At 53.2% G+C, this 9533-nt stretch overlaps 1 protein-coding gene across 1 annotated transcript; it reads left to right on the top strand.

Moving 5' to 3' along the window:
* The first annotated feature begins 383 nt into the window (after positions 1 to 383).
* Positions 384 to 1861, top strand: LOC149327851 (uncharacterized). The gene has a single exon (XM_089564983.1). The coding sequence runs from the start codon at positions 962 to 964 to the stop codon at positions 1859 to 1861; it is 900 nt and encodes a 299-aa protein (XP_089421109.1). The 5' UTR covers positions 384 to 961.
* Positions 1862 to 9533: the final 7672 nt, after the last annotated feature.

Below are 9533 nucleotides of genomic sequence, written 5' to 3'. Positions count from 1 at the left end.
TCCAAGCCGCGGTTCTTGGAAGAGACCACCCCGGGTTCCGGCGAGAAGAGAGAGGACAGCCGTGACCCTCATAAATATGTCAACTTCGAGAGGAGTGCGTCTTCGGCTGAGCAATGAGCCCCGCGTTCGCGAAGAGGCCGGCACCCTGCGGCGCCGAGGGTAGGCCGGGACGCTCGCGGCAAAAACAGTTTCCCGGAATTCGCGGGCCCACTGGCCTGCATTGTCTTGCTGCACGACGGCCTTACTAATGGCTCGAGGTGGCGGGGGAGGCCGGCAAGTTAGCACCAAGAGGGCTCCCAGCAGAGGAGGCGAGGAGGACACCGAAAGAAAGAAAGGGAATCCTCAGAGAGACGCGTTGGAGACAGAAGGGAGAAAAGACGAAGGGGAGAACGGGCAGAGACGGGCGAGGTGGACGGAAGCAGATCGCGCTGGTCTGTAGTCGGTGAGGCCGGACCCGAGGGCATCCGTTGCAAACTGACCGCCAGCCGAGACGCTCAAGAAGCCGGACGCCACAACCCGTCAGAGGACCGCCAGCCGAGACGCCCAAGAAGCCGGACGCCACCACCCGTCAGAGTACCGCCAGCTGAGACGCCCAAGAAGCCTGACGCCACAACCCGTCACAGTCACCGAAACGTGGGACCGCCACCAGGCTGAGCGCCACCCCCGCCAGAGCAGCCGAGAGCGAGGCAGCGGTGACAGCGATGAGCGGAAGACAGCGGTGAGCGGAACTCCCAGTTTCACCTTCAGGCAGAGTGAGAATAAATTAGGTTGATTCGGAGGCGTTGTGTGTTGGCTCATTTCTCCTCGCTTCAGCAGAACCCGTAGATAGCAACAAACAACTGTGTTGCATTGTGACTGACCCCCGACAGGCGGGAACGTCACAAGTGGTGGCAGCGGTGGGATTTTGCTGAAGTTTTGGTGCGAGACATTCACCCTCGTACCGGAGGAGAAAGGGGCCAACATGTCGCTACCGCAATCGCAGAATGCTCACGACGGAACGTTGGGAGCTAGTGCGCTAATGTTGGGCGGTATGATTCCGATGTTCACAGGGGACGACACGGGCCCCAAAATCAGGGACTTCCTGCAAATTTTAGAACAGGTGGCCAACATGGGAGGATGGCAGGAAAAACAAACGATTGGGATGGCGCGGTGCAAAATGGTCGCGGCGGCTCAGGATTTCGCCTGGAGGGATGAAGAGGTGGCTAGCGCTGCCACATACAAATCTTTCAAAGCGCTCGCATTAAAGCGTTTCGACAACGAACCGGCGAGCACAAAAGTTGAAAAATTCTTAAATGCGCGCCAAAACGCTAGTGAGGATGCACGCTCTTTCGCGAGCCGTTTGAAGAGACTCGGGGCGGAGACCTTGAGGGACATTGATGGCGAGGACACGTCGAAGAAAAGTGTAAGGAATGAGATACTAAATGAGCAGCTTCTTTCCCAATTTCTTAATGGCCTTCGTGACCCAGTCCGGCGGTTTGCTTTGTCGCGGGACCCCAAAACCTTTTCCGACGCTGTGGAAGTGGCAGCCAGGGAGGAGGAAATTGAGAAGACTTTGCGTACACGCGCTGCGACTGTCAGGCAGCTTGAAAACTTGGAGGAGAAGGACGGACTCGGAATGCGCTTGGAACGCCTAGAGAGACTCCTAGAGGAAAGCCTCCGAATGCGTAACCAGACTGAACCGAATGGGGAGGCCCGCCAGCGCGCTAACTTGGGCGTTTGCTTTTCATGCGGCAGGCCGGGACATTTCGCTCGCTTCTGTCGGGCGCGTCAGACGCCCCGCTGGTCCAGGCCAGGGTCAGGAACCCACTTTAATAACCGTCGCGACGAGGACCAGACCACAGCAACGGGGCAGGGAAACTGAGTACGGCCTCCGTCGTCAACCGGGATGAACGGGGGCAGTGCGAGGCAGTAGTGAACCTATGCCGGGAGACGAGCCCGATAATCGAGTGCAAGGTGGCAGGCAGACCCGTGAAGTGTCTCGTGGACACAGGTTCCAAGGTCAGCCTATTAAAGCGCAGCGCACTGACAGGTATAGACTCGAACTGGGAGAATGTGTTCGAAAGGTGCGAGAGCCAGATAACTCTTATCGGCATCACTGGAGACCGCATGGGCACGTTCGGCGTCTATCGCATACCTTTGGCACTTGGCAGCCACACGTTCATTAGTAAATTTTATGTGTGCGACGACAGTGTCATGCTTCCTGTAGCCGGCATCATCGGACAAGACATATTAAGAGATCAACGGATCGACATGTTGTTCAGCCAGGGCATGATTCGGGTAGGCGGAGCTTATATCCCGATTGATAACTGGGCGCGCGATAGGCCGGCGATACAGGAATATAGTTTTGAGGTCCTTCATCGCCCGGGGAAGACAAATCAGAACGCTGATGCGCTCAGTCGCTCTGCCGTAACCCGCGTAACCCAGTTTTTGCCCTCTGTGGAGTGGTCCCATCTACACGACGAGCAGGGGAGGGACCCATATATTAGAAAAATTGTAAACAAGTGTGAGAACGCGGAGGGAAAGGAAGCTGGCCGATATTTTTTGGATCGGCAAGGTATTCTAAAGTTCAGGGAGAAGGAACATGACACGGGTCGGAGCGTTGTTCCATCGTCTATGAGAGGGGAAATCCTGCGGCTGCATCACGACATACCGAGTGCGGGCCACCTGGGTTTCCGGAAAACCCGTCAGAGGGTCAGCAAAGGGTACTTCTGGCCTGGCATGAGGAAGGACATCGCTCAGTACTGTAGGAACTGCGAATCCTGCATGCTTCGAAAAACCCCGAAAGGAAGGAAGCCCGCTCCACTGCAGGTTTTCCAGGACGTAAACGGACCGTTCGAAAGGACTGCCATGGATATCGTAGGGCCTTTGCCGAGTACGACGTCCGGCAAGCGCTACATTCTCGTGTTTGTGGATCACCTGACGCGGTATGCCGAAACGTTCGCTCTGGAAAACCAAAAGGCTGAGACTGTTGCGAGGGCATTCGTCGAGGGGGTTGTATTGCGTCACGGAGTTCCTTCACAGCTACTCACCGACCAAGGAGCTAATTTCACTGGAAAGTTGATGCAGAGTGTTTACCGCTTCCTGGGTGTCAAAAAGCTCCAGACGACAGCCTACCACCCTGAATGCAACGGGGCCGTGGAGAGGTTGAACCAAACGCTGATTAAGATCCTTTCGCACTATGTACACAAAGATCAGCGCGACTGGGATCTTTGGCTGCCGTTCGCTACATCAGCGTACAATTCTGCCGTCCACGAAGGAACTCAGGAAAGCCCCTTCTTCCTACTTTACGGGAGGCAACCAGTGCTCCCCGGGGCAGCATATGAAGAACCGAAAGGCCACTATGGCACCCTAGACAACTACCAGGCTGAGCTTGCGCAAAGGCTGAGTGACGCGCACAAGACGGCAAGAGAGGCCCTCCGGTCGGCCGCAGAGTCACGAGTAAGGCGTCTAGAAAATGCTAGCAGGGAGGCAGATTTCAAGGTAGACGATAGAGTGTATCTGCACGCTGAGGTCCCATCAAAGGGACTTGCGAGAAAGCTGTCGCCACAGTGGGTCGGCCCGTACCGAATAGTGGAGGGCCTGTCTAACGTGACCGTTCGCATCCGCCACACGCAGTCTGCACAAGAAAAGATAGTCCATGTTAATAGGTTGCGTCATGCCGGAGGTGCCGAGGCCTTCTCCAGCACTCTAGGAAGTTCGGCGCGACCACGCCTGACGGAGAGTTCCGGGTCTCCCCCGACCGATGTCGCCGAAAATGGCTTGCAGAGCGTCCCACCGGAGGTATTGTTTGAGCTCGCCAATCAAGATGAGACTCGCGCTTCGGGGATACCCCTGCCAACACATAACTACGCTCTAAGAAGCCGCGGGCCGCCTATATACCCTTCATAATCACATATAACCTTTGTAATACATTTCGGAATCTAAGATGATCCTACGAGCTGCTGCGATCATTTGTTTTGTATGCTAATAGCCTGGACTTAAGAAAAAAAACGAGAGAGAATGGGGAAAATAGTCTACTTTTAACTGTACTCATGACTTTTCTGCGGTTGCGTGTTTTACTTAGAAGGCGGAATTGTCCGCCGTGTGAAATTTACTCCTCTGCCTGGGGGGACTGAGGGTCCGCCCACATTGTGCCGTGTTGTGAAACCAGTGCTTGTGCGCGAGGACGATGTTTAACAGCATTGACGTACTCGAAATGTGACTGCTGCCATAAGACTGAGTTGCGAACTTTGCGACGTACTGTTGGTTGTGAAAGTGCGGTGATCACAAAATTTTCATAGAAAATTTCTTTATAAGAAGAGGGGGTTGTGAAGGACTGTGTACGGGAGGCCTAGGCATGGCACAAAAGAACTCTCTCCATCGACGAACACCAGAGACACTGTGTCTTTCTCAAAATTATCGCCCTGCTCCGTCAGCGAAGGCGGTTGTGTAGAATGCAGCGGGAGCAACACAAAGACGTGCGAAATAGCCAGAGGGCAAAAGAGGAGAGGCCGCGCGCGGAGCCCTGCGCGACCACACGCATCCCTGCGGCCCGTTTTGCAGCGCGTCCCCAACTCCCCCCCCCCCCCCCCCCCCCCCCTTTGGCACAGAGACAGGCACGTTTGTGCGTTTGTGTGTGCGCGCATGCACGCCTGCAGACGGCCTTGTTGCGAGGTACGGGCTGTGGACTCGGAGAAGGCTGGGAGTTGGGTCTTTATTAAGGGAAGTTAACCCAAAAGAAAAGAGGGCCCCAGTTCCTTGGAAAGTACAGACTGGCTCCCCGGGCAGCTGCTCTCTTCCGCTGCTAGAGGAGGAATCTCTTTGTCCGTTGACGGCCAAGTTTTCGAATGCCGTGGTCGCGTGTCCAAGCCGCGGTTCTTGGAAGAGACCACCCCGGGTTCCGGCGAGAAGAGAGAGGACAGCCGTGACCCTCATAAATATGTCAACTTCGAGAGGAGTGCGTCTTCGGCTGAGCAATGAGCCCCGCGTTCGCGAAGAGGCCGGCACCCTGCGGCGCCGAGGGTAGGCCGGGACGCTCGCGGCAAAAACAGTTTCCCGGAATTCGCGGGCCCACTGGCCTGCATTGTCTTGCTGCACGACGGCCTTACTAATGGCTCGAGGTGGCGGGGGAGGCCGGCAAGTTAGCACCAAGAGGGCTCCCAGCAGAGGAGGCGAGGAGGACACCGAAAGAAAGAAAGGGAATCCTCAGAGAGACGCGTTGGAGACAGAAGGGAGAAAAGACGAAGGGGAGAACGGGCAGAGACGGGCGAGGTGGACGGAAGCAGATCGCGCTGGTCTGTAGTCGGTGAGGCCGGACCCGAGGGCATCCGTTGCAAACTGACCGCCAGCCGAGACGCTCAAGAAGCCGGACGCCACAACCCGTCAGAGGACCGCCAGCCGAGACGCCCAAGAAGCCGGACGCCACCACCCGTCAGAGTACCGCCAGCTGAGACGCCCAAGAAGCCTGACGCCACAACCCGTCACAGTCACCGAAACGTGGGACCGCCACCAGGCTGAGCGCCACCCCCGCCAGAGCAGCCGAGAGCGAGGCAGCGGTGACAGCGATGAGCGGAAGACAGCGGTGAGCGGAACTCCCAGTTTCACCTTCAGGCAGAGTGAGAATAAATTAGGTTGATTCGGAGGCGTTGTGTGTTGGCTCATTTCTCCTCGCTTCAGCAGAACCCGTAGATAGCAACAAACAACTGTGTTGCATTGTGACTGACCCCCGACAGGCGGGAACGTCACACCAGCACGTTGCTCATCCATGGCTTTGTGTGGAGGTAAGCACACGCCACACGCTTTTATATAGCGAACGGCGCGTCACGCGAATTCCGGCAGTTGCAGGAGTGCCGTTGGCTCCGCATACGCAGCTGTGGCGAGGCGTGGCAATTCACGTGGCATGACGTCAGAGCCAAACCTCCGCTCCTCCTGGTTTGAAGGTTAAATTTCAGAGCCATATGACCTTCAGCCATATGACCTTGTACGGGAGGGGTAGAGTTTTCGCTCCAAAAGGGAAGTGTTGCGCATGTCAGGTACAGCCAGAACGTAAGATATGGGGCCTACATAAGCAGTTAACAAAGAATGGTGTCTAAAATGTTCATCTTGAGAACATCGCGTGATGAGCCACACCACATTTAATGCGACGAGTGGAAACGTGCAGGCCGAACAGGCAACCCACCTTATACGGCCTTAATTTGGCGCCAAAATAAAGTGATTCTGACCGCGATCAGCCGACTGATCGACCAACAGAGAAACACAGGATGAACGCTGGTCACCAACTGGCGTTTTACTGGCATGGAATGCCTTACGTGTATGTGCAGTCTTTGACAAAAGTAATCAGGCTGCACGGTTTGCTTCTCGGTCGTAGTAGTAGTAGTAGTAGTAGTAAAAGACTTTTAATCGACCATAATTTACAGGCCGAGCATTTCGACAGCCTGGGCGACCAGAAGCCGCTGTTCTTCCCCTTCAGCGCCAAGCCAGTCGAGCCAGGTGGTGATGGATAGAGAGGGTGGGGGGAAGGAACCCGACTGCTGAGCAGCCGGGCAATAGAAGAGGCAATGGGCCAGGTCCGCATAGATACAGGAGCAGTTGGGACAGGAAGGGTCCGATCGATAGCGATAGAGGAAGAGGCGGGACGGGGTGATAACTGCATTCATCTGAATGTGCCGAAGAAGGCGAGACTCCGGCACCGTGAGTGATGGATGAGGGGGAGGGTAAAGGCGTTTGTCGAGGCGGAGCTCAAGGTAGACCTCTTTTATGGTGCGGCGAAGGGTGAGTCTCCCACCGTCCTCCGAGGGCTTGGGCCAGGGGATCAACGGTGCCCGGAAAAGTGTGTCGCGGGCGAGCTGATGGGCCAGCTCATTGCCGTCAATCCCTGAGTGCCCAGGGACCCAGCGGAGGAAAACGATGGAAGGCTGCAGTGCGGAGACCGCTCGGTTGTATATTAAGGCTATTATGCCAGCCCTCGAGCTCTAAATCTCTGTATGGTGAGGAGAACCCCTGTCCTTACCTTCAAAGAACTTTTTGATCTTCCGGAATGAGAAGCAAACCATGCAGCCTGGTTACTTTCAGCAAAGACTGTTCGTACATATATGGGGCTTCTAAATTTTCCAGGCAGGTCACACGGTCTCTCTTTCGAGTCATGTAATGGGGTGTTTATGATATTCCCTAACTTCAACATTTCTGTACCGGATGGCGAAGTATTCCTTCTCGCCAGTTAGAACCCTGTTAACCTCTCAGGTTTCCTAAGTGCCAAAATGCACTGAGAATAGACGAGCCCGAAAGAGGGGGGCTCCCCACTTCACAAAAGTACCGCGCGCTTATCTAAAATGCACTGCTGAAAAAACACACCCCGTGGCCTGGGAACTTTAGACGCACCCTACTGGCGATTTTCACTAAATCGACACCACGCTGCGACGGCGCCGCGAACCAGCCCAAGAATGATCGTAGCGCGATCGACCATGTCGTTTGCTGCGATGTGTGAGTGCCTTCCTCTGCGCATTCACACGTTGTTTTCAGAGTTTTTCCTGCAAAAGTTGCTATTGCATTCCACTCTTAAGGTAACTTCGGCGTCCTCATTGCTTTTTTCATCTGCTGATTCGTTACAAATGTTTGCAGAGTATTTTGCTTGTGCTGTAAATGCTTCGCCTTCTCCTCTCCCACTTTCTTCTGATCGTTCAGCTTTGTCTTGAAGCCCCGTTTCGCTTTTTAACTGTTCCATTCGTTTTTTTTTCTCTGCCACATATACGAATTTTGTTCTTTTCGACCCGGCGTGACAGCGTCAAAACGGGCAGTTGCGTGGCTGTATTAAAATACGTCGGGCCCACATCACCACATACGACTTGGCGGTAAGCTAAAGATTACTACAACTGTCATGCACCGTAACGTAGGCTGCTTTATTCCTATGTTTCGGACTACTTTCCTCAACTCAGCTGCTCTTGTTCCGAACAGACTACCCTTGGTGTGTGGCATTAACATTCAAGTTGGGCACCAAAACCTCATGAACAGATTAATCTGTCTGAAAGTCCCTGTAGTGTACAACATTAATGTATACAATACGCAAGTGGTTTCGCTCGCCTTCGATTTTATTTACAATGTACAGGGGTCTAAGAATATCAACATTTTCGAAAACAAATAGTTAGCTTTGAATATTGATAACAGTAGATCAGGTAACAAATCACATAAAAGTAGAAGTCTTGCAGGATGGTTGAAAGATTGTGCTGAAAAAACAAGCCACCCTGGATACGTAGTGGCTTATGACCTCGAGCGTACCAGAAACTTGGAAGAACGCTATCATCATCTTAATCCATAGGAAATGACTCGTGAGCGACTAAAAACAATTACAGACCATTCTGCTTACTGTCCGATTCCTATAAGGTATTTACAAAGGTAATCTATACAGCTGTTAAGGTATGCCGCTGATAAGATATAGCCCGGTACTGTAAAATTCAGGTTATATATGATCATTGTTTCAAAAAACCTGCAACTTTGTCTGCAACGGCTTCCTGGTCAGCTGTCTTTTTTTTATCTTAACTACCACAAGACTGTCGTCATGACAACTAAAACGTGTTGTCTTATAATTCGTGAGGGGCGCTGTAGCGTGTTTGTTTGTTGTTTGTTTATTGGGTAACGTCCCAAAACGACTCAGGCTATGAGGGACGCCGTAGAGAAGGGCTCCGGAAATTTCGACCACCAGGGGTTCTTAACGTGCACTGACATCGCACAGTACACGGGCCTCTAGAATATCACCTTCGTCGAAATTTGACTGCTGCGGCCGGGATCGAACCCGCGTCTTTCGGATGAGCAGCCGAGCGCCATAACCACTGAGCCACAGTAGCGTATTTATCAGAAAATCGCTTTCGCAACGCAAGAATCAACACAGACTTCTTTTTTTTTTTTTTGAGGAAGACTGCTTCTTCTTCAGAGTATCTGAGAGTAAGTAGCGAGAAACAAAAGTCAAGGACACAGGAGTGAATTTAACCAAAGCTTTTGTTGGGAGTGCGTGAAAAGGAATTTTTAACGCGATATTCAGCGACAGCTGTTAATGCGACATGTTGTGGTTGAGAATATGAGCGCGACCTCTTATCTATGTAGTTCCATGATGCTCTTATCAGTATCCCACATAAAGCCGTTTACGCACCAGCGTATACACCAGTTTATAAGCATTACGAGGTGGGAAAGAGAGGCACTGAAGAGGAGTTTATTTGGACCCAGGAGCATACAAGGGACAGTCGTCCCCTACAAAACATAAAAACACATTAAGGCGACAGATGTCGTCCGATGCGCACACATACAATCACAAGCAGCGTAAGTGTCCAAAACACGAAGTGTCCGAAATACGAGAGTTCAGGAAGGTCCAACGCGTTGGGAAGCACGCGGGAGGAAGACCGCGCACCAACATCGCGCACTACACTGACGCGCGACACCACGGCCCGCTAAGACCTAAGCATACTGCTGCTTCAGCCAGTCGCTTACTCTCTCGGGCGCGCCCCTGCGCCATGATGCAAAACACTCGTGAGTTTCCCGGCCACGTTTTAATTTCCACTTCCACTGCT

Source organism: Amblyomma mixtum, chromosome 10, assembly GCF_055824585.1.
Source record: "Amblyomma mixtum isolate Tamu chromosome 10, ASM5582458v1, whole genome shotgun sequence".
In the NCBI taxonomy this organism is placed as follows: domain Eukaryota; kingdom Metazoa; phylum Arthropoda; class Arachnida; order Ixodida; family Ixodidae; genus Amblyomma; species Amblyomma mixtum.
The sequence above is the reverse complement of the archived record's forward strand: the minus strand, read 5'-3'. Positions and strand labels throughout refer to the sequence as shown.